The following is a 17,615-nucleotide window of genomic DNA, read 5'->3' as shown; positions in this document are numbered from 1 at the left end:
AATAAAATAGCAACCTACAGATCATTAGGCGAATCTTTTAAACCTTATTATCTTGGTATTGATATTTTATTTTCTATACTTAAAGAAAATCTACTATTTATTAAAAAACTTTTCATAAAATATAACAACAAGCACAATTGAAATTTCTCTTAGTGCCTGAGGCCCAGTTAAAGTGAATAATTCATGAGGTGCCAGCAATAAACTTACTCCAACAGCGGATTGCTGGTGGGTCAAAAAGCGTCTGTCAAGTGGCAAAAGGCAAATGCAAAAATCCCAATTACAATCCGATTTCGTGGGATCCTGACCCCGGTCCCGGTCCCGATCCCATTCCCGGGCTCAAAGCGAATCAGTCGAAAATTTAATTGAGCATTCAAAGACGCATTGACACGTGCGACAGACGAAATGCGGCGCCAGGAGTTGCAGGACTCCCAGCCCCAAAAGGACTCGGCTCTAAGCAGGAGTGGCAGTGGTATGGATGATGGTAGGGCATCAGGTTCAATCCCAATGGCAGAACTCGAATTGCTGCTCCAGCTCTTGTTGCTGCTGTCAAATGGGGGAATGAGAATGGGAAACGTTTCCAGGGAAAATTTATCCCACAGTTTGTGTTTGTCACTCTATTCCTGGTTGAACTCCGGATTCTGGCTGATGCTGCTCCTCCCGGGCGTCGGAGGTCCTTGTGTTTTTGCCAGCGGACATCTTGTTATCGAAGCTGTCTGCACGAGCTCTCGGTTTGGGACTCCGTCTGAATGATTGGCAGTTCGGATTCAGGTTCAGGCTTAGCCTCCAGTAGCCCAACCCCCTTCCCAGAATGTCCGAAATGCAACCATGTACCGGTAACTTGACAATTTCACTCGTCTAAAACTGGCACCCTGAATTTCCCCATTTCCTTTTAAAAAGATGTCAGCTCACTGTCAACAAGGGCACTGGAAAAAAGCGTAATCATTCCTTAAGTGTTTAGGTCATCAAATTTGTTGGATTTGTAAACAATCTAAGGAAATATTTGGTGTCACTCCTGAACAGGTGTCACTATATCTTATAAATCATATAGATAGCTGCCATAGGAACGATCGTTAAATGTGTTGATAACTCTCTCTTATATCTCTAAAGATCTCTTACTCTCTTTAGCTTTCTCTGCCTATTGAGGTAGCCCTTACTCTCTACCTCTCTCTATCTATCTCACTTTCTCAGTCATTCTCTTTCCTCGGAGAGAATAAATACAGGCACTCCATTCCCGCTGACCTCATTCTGTCCGCGGCCTTCCCAGTGTTAACATCTATGGTGATCGTGATAGTTAATAGTGATTACCCTCCGATCTTAATAATATCACCTGACCAATGCAATCAGGAAGAAGTCAAGTCTTAGCCATGACAATTATATCAAGTGTTTATTTTCCAATTAATTCAACACACACATGTACATGTGTCAAATATTTATATGCAACTATAGTAATTTAAGCTAATTTGCATTTGCAATTATTTATTCAAATAGGAAAACAAATTTTATGCAAGCTTAAAATACCCTTTTACATTATTAAGGTGTGTTATGTCTAGTAATCAAATTTACTTCTAATTAGTTTAATCTCTGAATAAATAAAGGATAAAGGATTTTAATTAGGTACTAATTATGCTTACTTAAAGCTATATGCATTTAACTTACATCTTATTTGTTCATTGAAGTAATTTTCTTAGAGCTATTTTCTTTGGCACCTTCCCTAGATTAATGGCAAATGATTTACTTGGTTGAATGAGAATTTCATGTTCATATAATTAAGTAATTATATTAATAGATTATGAATACTAAACACATGTAAGCAATAAGGGTTCTGTTGTCTATTCATTGCTTTTTAACATTCTTATGTAATAATTTATTAACAGGAGTTAACTAAAATTCCTCAAACACTACAAAAGGAAATCATCATTTTAATAGATATATTATTAGCAATAAATCGAATCAGATAGAAATAAGATGTGCCTTTAATTCATTAGTTGTATTTGTAATATAATGATACAAATTACATTTAAAATCTAGATATCTTTAGACTTTTTCGCTGACTTCAAATATTTTTCTTTCCGTGTTATTCCCCAACTCCTCTGGGGGAAAAAGATCAACGCTCGAAACGGCCAAGTTTCGTTGGCCAATTCCAGGCCGCCGAGGGCAGCTTCAAAGCCGTCACGTCGCCAACTAATTATCAACATAATTAAAAGGTGCCGTGACAATCCCCGGCGGGGCCACTGACTGATTATTGGCAGAAAGTGTTTAAGTATATTTCATTTTATTTTCTGCAGCATGGTATTTTTCTTTTCTAATTGAATCACGTTCGTCAGTGGACTGGGACTTTGCGCCAAAATTGGTAGCCGTCGCCTATATTTTCTTATTTTCCTTATTTTTTTCTTGATAGTTGCTTTGACGCAGGCACGCCCACATCAGTGCTCAATCAACACGCCCCCCAATGGGGAAGGGTCCTAGGGAGACGAACAACTTAATCATCATCAAGTCAACATTAGTCACACTCCTCGCAGCGCGTTATCCTTCGGCCTCGGAGTCGACATCGGCATCGGAATGAGAGCTCAAATGTCATTGCGAATGCCATTTGCAAGTCTCTTTGATGGCCACGACAATGAAGACATTTGGCCAAGAAAGCCCAGCCTTGTGGCCGTGGCAGCGATACTTGCATTAAACTGATAATTATGCTTAATGCCATTTGTTCATAGTTCAGGGGAGAGTCAGTGGAGTCTATTGTGTGGCATTTAGATTAGCGCCATCAGAGGACGGCGGCGGCGCCAATTTCCCTTCGAACGTGCAGCATTTGTGGCCCCTCGCTTGGGAAATATATGGGCATATGTATAAATACACTGAAAAGTTATAAAAACGCACAAATAATTTACAGAAATATTATGAAATATATTTTAGGAAAATATTTCACTGAAAGCTAATCATAATGTTTAAAGAACTTGCTGCTTTAGTCTTATTAGAAACAATCTAAAGTAAGGTAATGTTTTTTATTTGAAAAATTTTAAAATGTTTGATTTAATATTGGATTGATATTATAATTATATTAAACAAATTGCAGTTTAGCTCTTGAAGTATTTAAATAACTGAAATAACTCATTTAAGATTGATATTTCTTATAAAATGATTTTCTTGAATTTTTCACTGTACTTTAATACACCTGCAATCGGTAAAGCTACTTTTCAGTGGGGTATATCTCTTACCTGGGCGCCTATTTCAAAAGGTTAATTACGCACGTTTGCATATCACGCGCCACATGCTGCCGCCATTGTTTATCTAAATTGTTATTGCCTCCGGCATCGGTACAATATCAAGGGAGAAGGGTGGAGAAGTAAAAGGATAATGCCGCGTCTCCCTTCGATAACATTGCAATTTAATTAAGTCACGCAGCATTTCGATTTGAGCTTTAAATTAAACATGCAACCAGAATGTGATTTCCCCCTAATGAGGCCGAACATGGTTGGACATTCGATTGGATTCCATGACAAAATTTTGTCATTAAATTGGCAACTTTTTGGCGAGACACATGTGCAAACAAATGTGGACAGTAGGGGCAGTAATTGATTCACGGAATCAAATCAGATATATGCTATTTTCGGACTGACTTTAGATTGGTTTGGATTTAGACATTAATACTTGATGAGCTTAAGGTTTGTGGTTTGTCTACACTATACTATTTGGAAAATTCTTTTGGAAACTATGGTATTCTTTTCATGTCTTTAACTCCCCTCTTACCTCGTTTCTTTGTTGCCCTGGCACCTCAACCAACATAGGCAACAAACAGAGGAGCTCAAATATGCAAACAAGGGCCAAATTTTGCATGCCTCAATGTTGCTGCTGTCGTTGGTGTTGCTGATGTTGCTGATGTTGTTGCTGCTGCTGCTGTTGCTGCTGCTGCTGCTGCTGTTACTGTTGCTGCCACTGTGTCGGGTGCCTTGGTTTTGCCTTGTTAACCTGGTTGTCTGCCTCTGAGTGTCGTCGTTGCCACGTTTGTTAGACGAGGCAGGCGAGCGTAAGGCATTTGCCTCCTTGACTTTGGCACGTGCATCCAAACTCGCTCGTTTTTGTTCCAGCTCCTGCTCCCGGCTCCAACTCCTGTGCCTTTGCCTTTGCTCCTTCTGATGCAATTTGCTTGCACAGACAACTCGTTATTTTATTGTTTGCCAGCATTTGCAGCATAAATTTCCGCTGCAGCAGGTTTCCAGCTTTGCCATTTTCCATTGACTGCCTCGTAGAAGTGCCGCCCCAAAGAAGTGACTAATTTCGCTGCTGTTTTTGTTGATTGCTTATTTGCCATTACCGCGCAAATAACAATTTGTTACACCTGTCCTGGGAAGGCAAGTGCCCCTCATTTTATGCCCGTCCAATGCAAATTTCCTGAGTTTTCTTTGTTCAATTATGGGAGCGACTACTGCCGCTGACTGCATTTCAAACTGCAAAATCCTTTTAGCGGAAAACAGCTCAGCACATTAGAGACATTTTATTTTCCGACAGTCCGGGAGTGTTGTGTACATGGCTGAAACTGAAAATGAAAATGAAAAACGGGGGCCAAGCAGTGCTAAAAGTGTGGCAATTGAAGCGGCTGCTTTGGGTTAAGGTTTTCTTTTTTCCTCTCGTTTTGCTGTTGACTGCTTAAGAGCTTAAGTGATATTACACTTGAAGCGCAGCAATTTCATTCGCCAAATGACGCAGAGTGGGTATGAGATTGAGATGGAGGCGGAGACGAAGACGAAGACGGAGGACAAGTGCCAGGGCGAAGGCTAAAAGCTTTTCCGCCCCGAAAATGAGGAAATTTTTGCGAAAAAAAGCTAAAGTGACATTGCGATAATCGCGTAATCGATGAAGTCTGTCATTATCACGAACCAGGCGACATTGGGTGTCAATAAATGAAACATACAATGGCTGAAAAGTCAGCGAAGGCAATAACATCACTCATGTGAGAGGTCGGCCATTTCTAAAAACATTTATTGTCCTTAAGTTTTGCCCATAAAATAACAGATTAAAAATATTCTGGGTGTGGCTTTTAAGGCAAAAATAAATAATAAATAATAATAATAAACAAGATTCATAGTAATAACAAGTGTATTTCAAGTATTTTGTATACACTTTATATCTTAATTGAGATATAGCATATTATATTATTCTAGAAGTTCGATTTAAATTTTAAGAAAATCTGATTAAAATATCATGTGTTGCCATAGAAACGTTCCGGAAATTAAAACAGCAAAAATTATAACTTCGATTGTTTTTTTACATATTTTTATCTCCTCTGAGAAAAAGCAATTTTTTATTTATTCAGAATATCGGTTTGAGGTTTATGAAAATCGAGCCATATATATAGCTGCCATAGAAACGTCCGTTAATAAATGTGTAACTCTCTCTGTGTATCTCTAGAGATGTGTTCCTCTTTATAGCGCTCTCTGCCTATTGAGGTAACTCTTACTCTCTATCTATCTCTGGCGGTACCTCTTTCTCTATTGCTCTCTCGGTTTCACTTTCTCAGTTCCTCTCAGTACTCGGAGAGTATAAATACAGGCATTAGGATCCCGCTGAACTCATTCTGTCCGCGGCCTCCGCAGTGTTAACATCTATAGTGATCGTGGTAGTGATAGTGATTGCCAAAATACATCACCTGAGAAAGGCAATACATCTGGTTAATCAGGAAGAAGCTTACGAGTGGCCCCTACTGAGGTAAGTACAATGACAATTAGTATTTATTAATTTATTTAATTACATAATAATATAAAATTATGTATACCCCTGACAATTATTTATTAATTTATTTATTTACATAATTATCTAAAATAATATATATAGACAAAATTTTCATATAAAAATATATATATTATCATTTTAGTCAGAACCATGTAACGCAGTGAAGGAGTCGTCTTCGACCCTATAAATCATATATATTCTTGCTCAGCATCAACAGGTGAGTTGATCCAGACATGTTATAGCAAAAAAAATTGTATAATTTTATAGTTGTAAAATTGTCAAAAATTTGAAACAAAAAGTTTATTATTTTTTAATTTTAAATTGAGCACTCACATTTATAACCCCAATAAAAACTAACATAGGACAGCTTTCCGAACTAAAATCAATTTATTTTGGCAGAGTTATGGTGTTATAAAATTTGATTTGTTGGAAAAAATTTCATATAATATTAATGTCTATAAGTATTGGTTTAAAGAGCATGAATATATTAAACTTAGTTATGATAGATTTTTGATTCGATACCATAACTCAATTGCAAAATACGATTTGGCTTCCCGAAGATTGTTTCCTTTTCTGTTTAGTTGATACAAATATTCTAGTTTTAATATTTTAAAATATGTTTTTTTTTAACCAAGTTTCAAACAGAAAAATAAAGTACTCCTCTACGGCTTATTTCCCTTTAGCCAGATAAGTTCAAGTTTTGATTCCACGACTGGATTCGGGGCAGGCTCGCAGGCAAATTCAATTTGACAGTTGCAAGAATTCAATTTTCTTGTCGTCATGTTGCGGATTAGTTTCGTGCTCGTCCAAGGGTCGGCACCACAGTTGGACATCGTGGCAAAGGGTGTGGCACAAAGGGACAGCAGAGGATGATGGTGGTGGTGGTGGTGTGTTGCAACTTACCAATGCACACGCACAAATGAGAAAAGTTGCAAGTTCCGAAAAGTGCAGGGAAACTTTAGCCAACGGCTGCTGCCGCTTCAGATTCAGATTTTAGATGTGCTTGCCATGGTTTTGTGGCTGCTGGCCTGGCCCTCGACTCGTGGCAAATAGCAAAGTTTGCGGCCAAGTCATGTGCGTGCGGCATTGAAATTGACGCGGCAACAATAAGAACAATAAAAAGATAACACCACCAGAAGCAGTCTCAGCTGCAATCAAAATGGGAAGATTGACAACTTTGATGGTGAAAGACATGATGCAGCTTGCAGCAGTCCAAAGAGAGACAAAGAAATCCTCAAACTAATGGAAACTATGTTAATTAAGCCACATGCTTTGGCCAAGTACTCTGGCCTCAAACAGTGCTGATCCAGTTACTTAAAAAATATCTCACCTAATTTCATAATTATTAAAAATCTTGATAGCTAATGGTGTTGTGATTTTTTTTCGATATTTTCCAAAGATTAAGTATACTTATTAAACCCGTCAGCACCAGCACAGCCACCGCTCCAAAACTGAAACAAAAGCCTGTGCCTCGGCTTGGGGGCTTAATTTGTCACATGTACCGCATTGAATTCATTTCAGCCACAAAGGCTTTCGACTGACCGGAGAATCGGAGTGGGGAAACGGAACTGAACTGATGATGAAATGACAACCGAAATGAGTGATAGAAGCTCAGCAGAGTGACTAAATGCTTAAATGCCTAAAACACCGAACGGAAGCTGGGAACAACACGCACCAGCAGGCCACAATCCGGAGAATGGAAAACAATTTGCCGGCGTCGTTTTGGTCCCTTTGTGGACCCGTCCAGGCCTACAGCATCTCCATCTCCATCTTCAGTTCAGCTCCTCCTCTGAAAAAGGAAACCCTTTTTCGGTAGAAGCCACCTCTGCCGTTTGTTTGCTGTATTTGTTGTGACAGTGGCCCGAATCAAAACCGAAGCTGGTTGATGGATTACAACCAAAAGGCGGCAGCCTTCCCAAATCCGCTCCCCCTGTATTCTTTTGGAGGCGTAACTGGGAAAATGAGTGGAGGTGGAGCTGGAGCTGGGGGATAAAACAGAGCCAGCTGCACGATTAGGCTTTTGTTTGGCTATATGTCGAATTTCTATGGCCACACCCAATCCAATCCTAGCCAGCCTTTTGTATCTGTGGCCAAAGTGATTTGTGTGCCCTTGGGGTATCGGCAAGTACGTTTAATGAAGTGAAGGGTTAAATTTGCCAGGAACTCGTCCAGGGACCAGGGCATCGAAGACGAAGCAATAGAAAATGCCAAGTGGAAGCCGCTTACAAATACACAAAAGCCCTGCCCTGCCCTGCCAGCAAACGAAATCAAGACGGTAAAATCTCATCCCACTCGAGGTACTCAATTGAAGAAAGTGTCGGCTCTTAAAGTGAGATGTCAATACTTAAAGGCTAAGCGATGAGGCTGTATAATTGCTTCAGGCGAAAAGTGCTTCCAAGTTCTTGGAAAAAAATATGTACTTGATTTTGGTACTCAAGTTTTAATAATTCGTATCCTCCAAAGATTATGTCACTTTTGCTGAACTCTATTAATAAGAGTAGCGGGATATTGTGTAAAACAATTGCTTAAGTCTTACCAGTTTCCGAATAAGGGAAGTATACTGAATACTTATTGTGAGTTCATGACTTTTACAAGAGCTTATTATATTTAATGTTTTATGACACTAAAATAAGGTTTTTAATTTCCTTGGATTTGTATATGATGCTGAAGAAAAACTTTCCTTATATAAACTGTTGCATTATTTTATTAAATGGTTCAAACATATTTGCTTCAGACTCAACTGCTCTAAATATCTGCTACCATACTTATATGCATTTGTATTTTTTAAAAAACTATACTTAGTTTATGAGGTTATGACACTGTAGCAAAAGTATCTTTAATAAGAGCTGCCAGATGATCTTGTATAATGTTTAAATACTTAATGGTGAAGCTTGGGTTGTGCAATACTAGTCCTTAGCAGGTTTTAAAGCAGGTTGAGTTGATTTCTCTGTCCCTTTAGGGTCACTTTAAGTTGTTTTTTTGTACCCAATTACCCAGTATATGACTTTCAATGTGACCTTCACACACACACACACTATTGATGTGGAGTGGGAACATGCATTTCAGATGGCTGCCGACAAAATCATTTATCATAACGAAAGCGGCCGCAGCGCATTTCTCTCAAGTGGCGTATGTGATTGCGGCAAAAGGCCTGGCCAGGCCAAAACCATGACTGGCCGTCGAAGTTGAGCCCCCCTCCCCTCTCTCTGATGGCCATAAATCTGCGGACTGGCCCAAAGTTGCGGATATGCGAAACGGCAAACGGCAATGGCAACCATTTGTCTAATTTTAATGGGCATGCTAATAGAGCCATTGCCTGGTCAGCCGTCGGACACCTGACCCTGACCCCAGATGGGATTCCCCCTTGGGAGCTGAGGCACTGCTCCTCAGGTTGCCTGATGCCGGCTGCCTGATGCCAGTCGACTTTTAATTTATGTGCGGCCAAAAGTTTTTGGCTCATTAAATACCTCAAAATGTTAAATGACTTACGAGCTCCAGATTCGGGCCGGAGCCGTAGCCAGAAGATGAAGATGCCGCTCCAGACGATTGACTTGACTTGGCCATGGAACGTGCTCCGTGCCCCTCTTCCTGTCCTGTCCTGCATCATTTGCTGAATTGCCGCTACGTGCGGCATTATCGGCCACAAAAAATCTCGGCCAGACGACTTTGCAACCCGGCTGGCATTTGCTGTTGCTATTGATGAGGTCGAATTTAAGGTTGAGGAAATTGCAGAGACGACCGACCATATTTGCCTTTGGCTTTTTAATGAGACCCTCGGTTCGTTTGGGTTTCTTTCGGTCGGATCCGCCTATCTTAGGTCAGTTTCCGCTTTTCCACGCTGCCCGCCGCATCATTTGTTAATGTTTTCCCCCAAGACATTTAGCAAAGGGGCCCCCATTTGAAACCCCAAAAGTATACAGCACGATATGATTGTTATTTATCTATTTAAAAAAAATTATTCCACAGATAAGATAACGCACTCAAAAGGAAATACATTTCTGATACCCTTGAGATTATCGTAGGAGAAAAATATGTTTTCATTTTAAATAAAATAGCATGTTCAACAATTTTACATCAGTAATAAACCATACTTTCTGTTAGAACATGTTATATGATATTGTATAATAAAAATTTTCTTTATTTTGTTATATAAACATTTAATAAAAAAGTAAACCAGCTTCGGGAATCTTTAGTTTATATAATTTTGCAGATTACAATCGAATAATAATATCGATTTCGAAATCGATCATTTCTAAGCTTATAATATTCGAATTTAATTTATATTTTTAAAATTATTTAATTTACAAAAAAATTAAAGTAAAATCCACTTATAAAAAGCTAATTTCAATTTAGAAAACTTTACTATGTATTTTTTCATGAAGTTAAGAAAATTGCATACTCTACTTTAAGTTTAAAAACTTTCGAAATTTTTGAAATTTTTTTTGACAATTTTGACAATGTAAACTTAAAAATTTTTTGGAAAAAACATTTATTTTAATTTCTTGTCTAACATGGCTGATCAAGAATATATTATTTATAGGGTCGGAAATGATTCCTTCACTGAGTTTTAAGCTTTTGACTTAAGATTAAATACCCCTGCAAAGGAATACAAATATAATCTATAATTTTCTGTCAGTGCATACAATCTTAAGGCTTTCAACTCGTAATCTTTAAATGATAGAGTTTAATCTTTCCCCTTGTTTGACCTGCAATTCTGCTTTTGTCTGATGAAAACGTTATAATTGAAAGCCGCTTGTTTTCTTAGTGCCAACAATTAATATTTATTGAGGCTGCCCACAGCCAAAACACATATGAAATTATCCTGCAAATCGGCCACGCCCATTTCTGGCGGACATTCTAATTTATTTATAACACCTCAGGAAAACACACACCGAAAAGCGCGCCTCACAAAAAGGTTTATTTAGGAGAAAGCAACTGCTCGAGGCAATTGCATATTCTGACAAATTTAAAGCAAATTTAATTTTAAAAAGCAATACAGAAATTACACACATTTAGGTACGCTGAACCTGAATCAGCGGAAAAATGGCCACAAACACACAGCGAACAGTACACCTGACACACACCTGTCTGCCCATTGAGTGTGTGCCTAATTGCATGTACTTGTGTTTGGCGAAAACTATGAGGATGCTGCTGATGTGTGTGCTGCGTTGCATTGCTGCTTTTGTTGCAGCAATTGTTGCTCCTGGTCAGTTAGTTTAAAAACATATTTCCTGCTTCCCTGTTTTATTAGTTTCTTCTTGACCGCCTGCGTTCCACCACCGATTGTGTGGGGCCTGTGAATTGCATTTGTGGTCAACACAAAAAGCATTCTGCTAGCCTTAGTTTTATTTTCATTTAAATTTCCATTAGGTGTGGCTTTGGCTGGACTCATAGTTTAATTTGGGCGAATTGCCACAGCATTACGATGGCAGCCACACCTACTTATTTCCCATTTGTACATATGTATCTGTAAGATAGTCGCACATTTCCGTCTGCCCGTTGGGTTTTCTTTGCGGGGATGTTGCCAACCACCCATTTTTCCTATTTTTTCTGTTTTTCCTCAGCTTTGCACTAAATATGCAGCACTACAGACACACCCCAGCCTGCCTCTCAGGTTGCTCACTTTGGCTTTAGTTTTCTTCCTTTTTTTTGTTGCTACTGCTGCTCCCGGTTGCCGTTGGTGCTGTTTTTGTCGGGCCAACAGCTCGGGAGGTTTGTTTTTAATTAAAACAACAATGCAGTGCCAGAGCCACACTTCCGTCCGTCCGGCATCTAACCCGCTTTTCCACATATTATTTCCCGCTCGCCCGGTGACTGACTGACTTGTTGCTGTTGCTGTTTTTCCTGCTGTTTGCTGCTCGTGTGTTTTACTTTTGCGCTTACAATTTCATTTTGCCCCGTTTTTTTTGTCCCTTTCTCTGACCCTCTGCAACAGCATCCCTCTTTGTTTTGGCCTGCCCCTGTGTGTGTGTGTGTGTGTGTGTGTGTTTTTGTGTGAAAAGTGATAAGTGAAATATGCTTTTTCAGTTGCATTTTCAATTTAGTCGTTCAATGCAATTCGAATTGGATATTGCCAATGGCCAAGTTACAACGGGGCCAACTCTCAGCTCGCCATGGAAAATGGAAAAAAAGAAAATAAAAAGAACTGTGGCTCCTCGATGGTGGCTAGCTGTTTGCCCCACTGAAATGTTCAAAATTGATCCGTTCACACAGAACTCGTTTAATTGAGACTGAAATAAAATGAATTCCCGCTGCATTGTGTGGCTTGCACCTTTATGACATGACAACTGCATAAAAGGGACTTTCATCAATCACGATTACACAGGGAGAAATACGAATTAAAGTTGCCTAAGAGCTGCCTAAGAGACCTAAGATGGAAAGAGATAGAGAGTTAGGACACCATGTAGAATTAAGGGAGCAAAAACTGCTTTCGCACTTAAAACATTTAAGGATTGAAATAGGAAATTCCTAAACTAATTTGTTATTTTTATTCCCTTGTTAATTATCCCAGTTTTTAGGAGATATTTTACAAAGATTCTCAGACTTATTAGCCCCATATACTTAGAAGTTTAATTAAATCCATAACCCAATGAATCAATATATTCAGACAAAGAGACAAGACCCGAGTCTTATATTAAGACCAGAAACAGGGACTTGAAGCTTTCATATCTATGTTGATTTGTGTCTCAAACACAGTGCATGTTTCCAAGAAATTTACCATATGAGGGTGGGATTGGCACTCGCCTCATCCAATTGCAATTCCAATTTCCCCCTGCCACAAGCAAGTTCGCTGAACTTGTTGGCTAATTTCGAATGCAGCTCGCGACACGACGTGGCCAACACCAGCACCTGACAGCCACGTGACACTATCTGGTGCTCTAGCAGCTCCTCCTCCTCCTCCACCTGCTCCTTGACTGCAGGACTCCAATCTAGTGGGTGGCCAAGTGCTGTAAAAAGTGCATTAGTGCGGATAATAATCTGGGGAAATGATCATTTACTGTCATTTTGAATTCGGACGGAAACAAAGTAGCCTTGCAGTTTAAGGATTTCGAGTCGACATGTAGATTCGATAGAAATAGGTGGTCGTCATTCAAAAATAGCTTAAACCAGGAACGGAAGCTTACAAAATTTTACAAGTTTTATTACATGATAGGAAAATAACCGAAATAAACGAAACAAGCCCGTATACGCTAAGAAACGCTAAGATGTCTTTCAAGAAGCTTCTATTCGTGTGCATGGGTAGGTCTCTATCGCATTGTGACTTTGTGGGAATCTAATAATGTCCTTCCGGTGAACCAGGCAACTCCTGTAGCTCGCCCATGGCCGAGGCCATCATGCAGAATCTGATGGTTAAGACCAGCATCTACTGGGAGGTGGACAGCGCCGGCCTGAGGACTTGGAACACTGGACGCAGACCGGACCAGCGCTGCCTGCGAGTGCTGCGCGAGCACGGTCTGCGTTCGGATCACTTCTGCCGACAGGTGGGTTCAAATTTCTATATACATTATATTATAGATGATACATGTTTCCTTCTTTAGTTCTCTACCGATGACTTTGAGTACTTCGATTACGTGGTGGCCTTGGACGAGGCCGTGTTTAAGGAACTGCAGCATTGGTCTACTGCTACCTCTAGGTCGAACTGTGAGTTGCTCCTGCTTAGTTCCTTTGGACGGGATGGCAAGCCGGCCTTTATTCACAACCTAACTCCAGTGAGTTCGAATCCTTATTCTTATCCCTATCCAATTGGGATCCTAATTCCTCTTGGTTATGCAGACCTCCAAGCAAAGATTGTTCAGAGCCGCCTACTACCAGATCAAGGAGTGTTGCAAGCAGCTCATCCTCCTCCAAAAGGTGGACATTGTTAAGTACGAGTTGCCCAGCTCCGATGAGGATGCGTACTATGCCAACCAGACCGGGATTGCTGAGGGTATCCGATCCACTGGCGGGCAAAGGACACCATCTAATGTGGAGCTCAACTACTCGAAGTCCACGCTAAAAACACTGCACTGTCCACCTTCTATGACCGAGATGAGTTGCTGCCAAGAGGAGGGGACACGACGAAAGCTGTGCCAGAAATGTGGCCAGAAATTCCTCGCGACGCTATAATTTTCAGCTGGGAATGCTTTCAAAACCCGGACAAGCCACCACCCCCAATTTAGATCGATTCAGAGGCTTTTCTGAACTTGGACATTGATTGTTTAGCGTATGCAACTCAGACTGAGGCTGGCAATGAGTTTATACCAAAAAAGAAATATAAAAATTAACTTTTATCTGGCAGCTGTCGGCCGTCGTATTAGTCTTTTGCACCACCACCTTCCGTCTGGATAAATGTATGCCTAATTGGCTTAAAAACCCGCCTATAAAGGGCTGCATTTTGAGAAGTCCGTCTCAGATAGAATTCGATGAGCATTCGAGTAGCCAAAGGGGCTGCGGGCAGCTGAGCATGGAGCGCAGTCATTTCCCAGAGACGACATTGGCCGTGGCCCTATCTGGCCCACGGTTTGAGGCCCAGTCGGGTAGCAATGGTTCCGTGCTGGATAATGTGCGTATAGACCAAGATGCTAGTGTATCTGCAAGATATATTTTATTTTCCCTCTTTCCTTTCCAGGTGCTGCCCGACATGGCGCACCTCGTGAACCCTTATTGGAGCCGCTTCTCCCCCATGGATCCCATGATGAGCAAGATCCTTGGCCTGTTTACCTTGATCATCCTGATCATATCCTGCTGCGGCAATGGAGTGGTTGTCTACATTTTCGGAGGAACCAAGTCGCTGCGCACGCCGGCTAACCTTCTCGTCCTTAACCTGGCCTTCTCGGACTTTTGCATGATGGCCTCCCAGTCGCCGGTGATGATCATTAACTTTTACTACGAAACCTGGGTCCTGGGACCTTTGTGGTGTGACATTTACGCGGCCTGCGGTTCCCTTTTTGGATGCGTCTCCATCTGGTCGATGTGCATGATCGCCTTCGATCGCTACAATGTGATTGTGAAGGGAATTAATGGTACTCCAATGACCATCAAGACATCGATAATGAAAATCCTCTTCATCTGGCTGATGGCTGTCTTCTGGACCGTCATGCCTCTGGTGGGATGGAGCAGCTATGTGCCGGAGGGGAATCTTACCGCCTGCAGCATTGACTACATGACGCGCCTGTGGAATCCTAGATCCTATCTGATAACCTACTCCCTGTTCGTTTACTACACGCCGCTCTTCCTTATTTGCTACTCCTACTGGTTCATCATCGCCGCCGTTGCTGCCCACGAGAAGGCGATGCGAGAGCAGGCCAAGAAGATGAATGTCAAGTCGCTGCGGAGCTCTGAGGATTGTGACAAGAGTGCCGAGGGCAAGCTGGCCAAGGTGGCCTTAACCACCATCTCTTTGTGGTTTATGGCCTGGACCCCGTACCTGGTTATCTGCTATTTTGGCCTCTTCAAGATCGATGGCCTGACTCCGCTGACCACCATTTGGGGAGCAACCTTTGCCAAGACGAGTGCGGTATACAATCCCATTGTGTATGGCATTAGGTGAGATATTATATAATGATCAACGCATAATTTTACCAAACTTTTTTGGTTTGCCTTTAGCCATCCCAAATACCGAATAGTTCTCAAGGAAAAGGTAAGACCTGCAAGTCTTGTATTGTTCATATTTTACACTAATTATTTATCCTTCTTGCAGTGTCCCATGTGTGTGTGCGGCAACACTGATGAACCCAAACCGGATGCTCCTGCTTCTGATACGGAAACCACATCTGAGGCTGAGTCCAAGGCTTAGGGCCTCAAGAAAGTTATATGCAATTGCCTAAAATAGGCACGAAAATGTAAAAAAAAAAAGCAAGTGAAATGCAAGTATCATAAAATGGTACAAAAATGTAAAAAAAAAAAGTGTATTAAAATTAAGTGAAAGAAAGATATATAGATAGAAATCGATCAATCCTATAACAAACTGCAAGGTTATTCCAACTTTGGCATGCCAAAGTAAGCTTCCTTTCTCGTTAGGTTTGAAATTAAAGTAGAACAAATAATTGAACACCGAAATGGGAATTCCCACACACACACATAAGCAGATAGCTACGCGATGCATGGCACTCTCATTAGGGCCTGCCTGGGGATTCAAGCTTTCCGAGGAGTGCCCTCCAATGTCACGAGGAGCAGTGCAGAGCCAGTCGTGGGTCTAAAGGCCCCACGATTCTGGCGTCTCAAGCAGATTCATCTTCATTGACACACATTTCCACGCAGCTAATGTCGCTATTTGCTTTGTGCGGGTTTTGTCTCGCGTCTAATGATTATAATTACGAAACGCTGCTCCCAGCTCCCGCACATTTACATAATGAGCACTAGACATGCCAGGACACAGACCAAGCCAAAGCCCTTCAAAGCTACCCCAGCCCAGGGACTTGGCCCACAAGAGTTGTCTGTCTAATTAAAGTACAAGACAGGCGATGCAGAGAGGTCACAAAGAAAAGAGACTCAGACTTAATGACAGCCAGCGATCGGATGTGGATCGGGAACAGTGTTAAGTTTTCTCACCTTCGTTTTTAAGCCTTTCGAATCATCAATCTTCATAAACCAAGAAGTTTCTTGAGCTTAGCATATAATTTTCCAACTATTCACTTTATTTTCTGTATGTTTTTCATAAACTTAAACCAATAACAATTAGTATTCCTTTTATATATTTATATATTTAGTTTCAATTAGCTTCCTAGAATCCCTTGTGATTACCAGAACAAGCGGATACGCGATGCCCCAGAGGTGGCTCCATGGATGGCCCACAGTTCACCGGCCAATTGACCCAAAGAGGCGTAATAGCCAGCTGTCAAGGCATTGACACACGTCTTGTGCTGGTCCACATTCCTGGTGGTCTTTAGCTCAGTCTCGCAATGGGTTAGGCCCAATTTGAAGGTATCCAGCATATCCTGGCCCTCCTTTTGAGCCTCAGTCGAAACAGGTAGTTTCTCTCTGGTCACAACGGCAACGGTTTGGTAAACATTGTTGGCCCAGGCAATGGCCTGATCTACGGCCTCATATTGAGCCCAGACTTGACCGCTCTTTAATAAGACTTTTGTATTAATTTAAATGGAAATTATATATTATATCTTAACCCACCAGGGAGAGCAAAACACAAACTACAATCAGCGTAACTCTCGACATCTTTGGGAAACCTTCAATTAACAACTGAGATACAATTTCTCAAAAAACTGTAGATGCCTTTTGCTATCTTTATCTGTATTTATCTCTTGTTTACTTCTTGATAGTTTTTTACTACATCTCTTATCTTTTTGTGTTTGATAACTAGATAGCCTCAACCCCATTATGTTGTATATGCTGGGAATTAGATCATATATCTTGGGATAACTTCGTGTAATTAGATTGCTTTATCAGTGGCCAACGGAAGTGACAGTAGCAGGTGGCAAGAGTAAACACCGAATGGCTAAACACTATTAAAGCCAGGGATCATTCCATTCGGACATTGGTCGAAGGGGAGATTTAAGAGATTTACTAATTTTGCAACCTACGCACCCCTTCCCCCGCCCGACATTATGGCGAACTAACGAACTCTGACAGAGGCCAAAAGCCGCAGAAATTTTTGTTGCCTACTTTGGGGGCGGCGTCCAACTTTTGCATCAAAACAAAAGCCACAAAACCCAAAACAAATTTACATACATGCACTTTCCAAAGAGTGTGTCCTGTGTGTGTGCGTGTGTGTGTCAACCCTCCCCTCCTCCTTTTTTGTTTTTGCTAACCAATTTTGGCATATATATGTATATATTTAGTTGGGCAGCCCCGAATGCGGCTGGATTTTATTTTGTGCCTCGAATTACCATTTTTTGCTGCTGTTGCGTGAATTTCAAATGCCGCAACTTTTGCATTACCAAAACAGAGCTTAGGTT

General features: G+C 41.0%; 3 protein-coding genes and 1 long non-coding RNA gene across 5 annotated transcripts; 2 read left to right on the top strand and 2 right to left on the bottom strand.

The window, feature by feature from the left end:
* Positions 1 to 398: 398 nt before the first annotated feature.
* LOC147642557 (uncharacterized) lies at positions 399 to 8,494 on the bottom strand. 2 transcript variants are annotated; one of them, XR_015273362.1, is made up of 4 exons: positions 8,261 to 8,494; positions 3,745 to 4,525; positions 598 to 923; positions 399 to 540 (listed from the first exon to the last, which is right to left on the bottom strand). It is a non-coding gene; the product is annotated as an uncharacterized LOC147642557 (long non-coding RNA). The 2 variants fall into 2 exon arrangements; XR_015273361.1 differs by having other exon boundaries at positions 403 to 923.
* Positions 8,495 to 12,720: 4,226 nt separating this feature from the next.
* On the top strand, positions 12,721 to 14,001 carry LOC110186846 (low molecular weight phosphotyrosine protein phosphatase). Its single transcript, XM_020956135.2, has 4 exons — positions 12,721 to 12,963; positions 13,024 to 13,205; positions 13,263 to 13,433; positions 13,498 to 14,001. Exons 1-4 carry the CDS (start codon positions 12,930 to 12,932, stop codon positions 13,828 to 13,830), a joined length of 720 nt encoding a protein of 239 aa, XP_020811794.1. The 5' UTR covers positions 12,721 to 12,929; the 3' UTR covers positions 13,831 to 14,001.
* A 55-nt stretch (positions 14,002 to 14,056) lies between these two features.
* Positions 14,057 to 15,670, top strand: Rh2 (Rhodopsin 2). The gene is made up of 4 exons (XM_020956133.2): positions 14,057 to 14,266; positions 14,333 to 15,249; positions 15,310 to 15,343; positions 15,404 to 15,670. The coding sequence occupies exons 1-4, from the start codon at positions 14,057 to 14,059 to the stop codon at positions 15,497 to 15,499; spliced, it is 1,257 nt and encodes a 418-aa protein (XP_020811792.2). The 3' UTR covers positions 15,500 to 15,670.
* Positions 15,671 to 16,319: 649 nt separating this feature from the next.
* LOC110186848 (uncharacterized) lies at positions 16,320 to 16,905 on the bottom strand. The gene is made up of 2 exons (XM_020956137.2): positions 16,831 to 16,905; positions 16,320 to 16,772 (listed from the first exon to the last, which is right to left on the bottom strand). The coding sequence occupies exons 1-2, from the start codon at positions 16,873 to 16,875 to the stop codon at positions 16,443 to 16,445; spliced, it is 375 nt and encodes a 124-aa protein (XP_020811796.2). The 5' UTR covers positions 16,876 to 16,905; the 3' UTR covers positions 16,320 to 16,442.
* Between the last annotated feature and the right edge of the window lie 710 nt (positions 16,906 to 17,615).

This window comes from Drosophila serrata, unplaced genomic scaffold, assembly GCF_035046125.1.
Source record: "Drosophila serrata isolate PLE 108 unplaced genomic scaffold, ASM3504612v1 contig_382, whole genome shotgun sequence".
Taxonomy (NCBI): Eukaryota; Metazoa; Arthropoda; class Insecta; order Diptera; family Drosophilidae; genus Drosophila; species Drosophila serrata.
This window is presented reverse-complemented; position numbering and strand designations above follow the sequence as displayed.

Bases quoted from the DNA above. Each gene is read 5' to 3' on its own strand.
- LOC110186846 (XM_020956135.2), top strand. From the start codon at position 12,930: ATGTCTTTCAAGAAGCTTCTATTCGTGTGCATGG. The intron at 12,964-13,023 runs GTAGGTCTCTAT...CCGGTGAACCAG, and splicing joins GCTTCTATTCGTGTGCATGG to GCAACTCCTGTAGCTCGCCC. The intron at 13,206-13,262 runs GTGGGTTCAAAT...TTCCTTCTTTAG, and splicing joins CGGATCACTTCTGCCGACAG to TTCTCTACCGATGACTTTGA.
- Rh2 (XM_020956133.2), top strand. From the start codon at position 14,057: ATGCCTAATTGGCTTAAAAACCCGCCTATAAAGGGCTGCATTTTGAGA. The intron at 14,267-14,332 runs GTGCGTATAGAC...TTTCCTTTCCAG, and splicing joins ATGGTTCCGTGCTGGATAAT to GTGCTGCCCGACATGGCGCA. The intron at 15,344-15,403 runs GTAAGACCTGCA...TCCTTCTTGCAG, and splicing joins GAATAGTTCTCAAGGAAAAG to TGTCCCATGTGTGTGTGCGG.
- LOC110186848 (XM_020956137.2), bottom strand. From the start codon at position 16,875: ATGTCGAGAGTTACGCTGATTGTAGTTTGTGTTTTGCTCTCCCTG. The intron at 16,773-16,830 runs GTGGGTTAAGAT...GTCTTATTAAAG, and splicing joins TTTGTGTTTTGCTCTCCCTG to AGCGGTCAAGTCTGGGCTCA.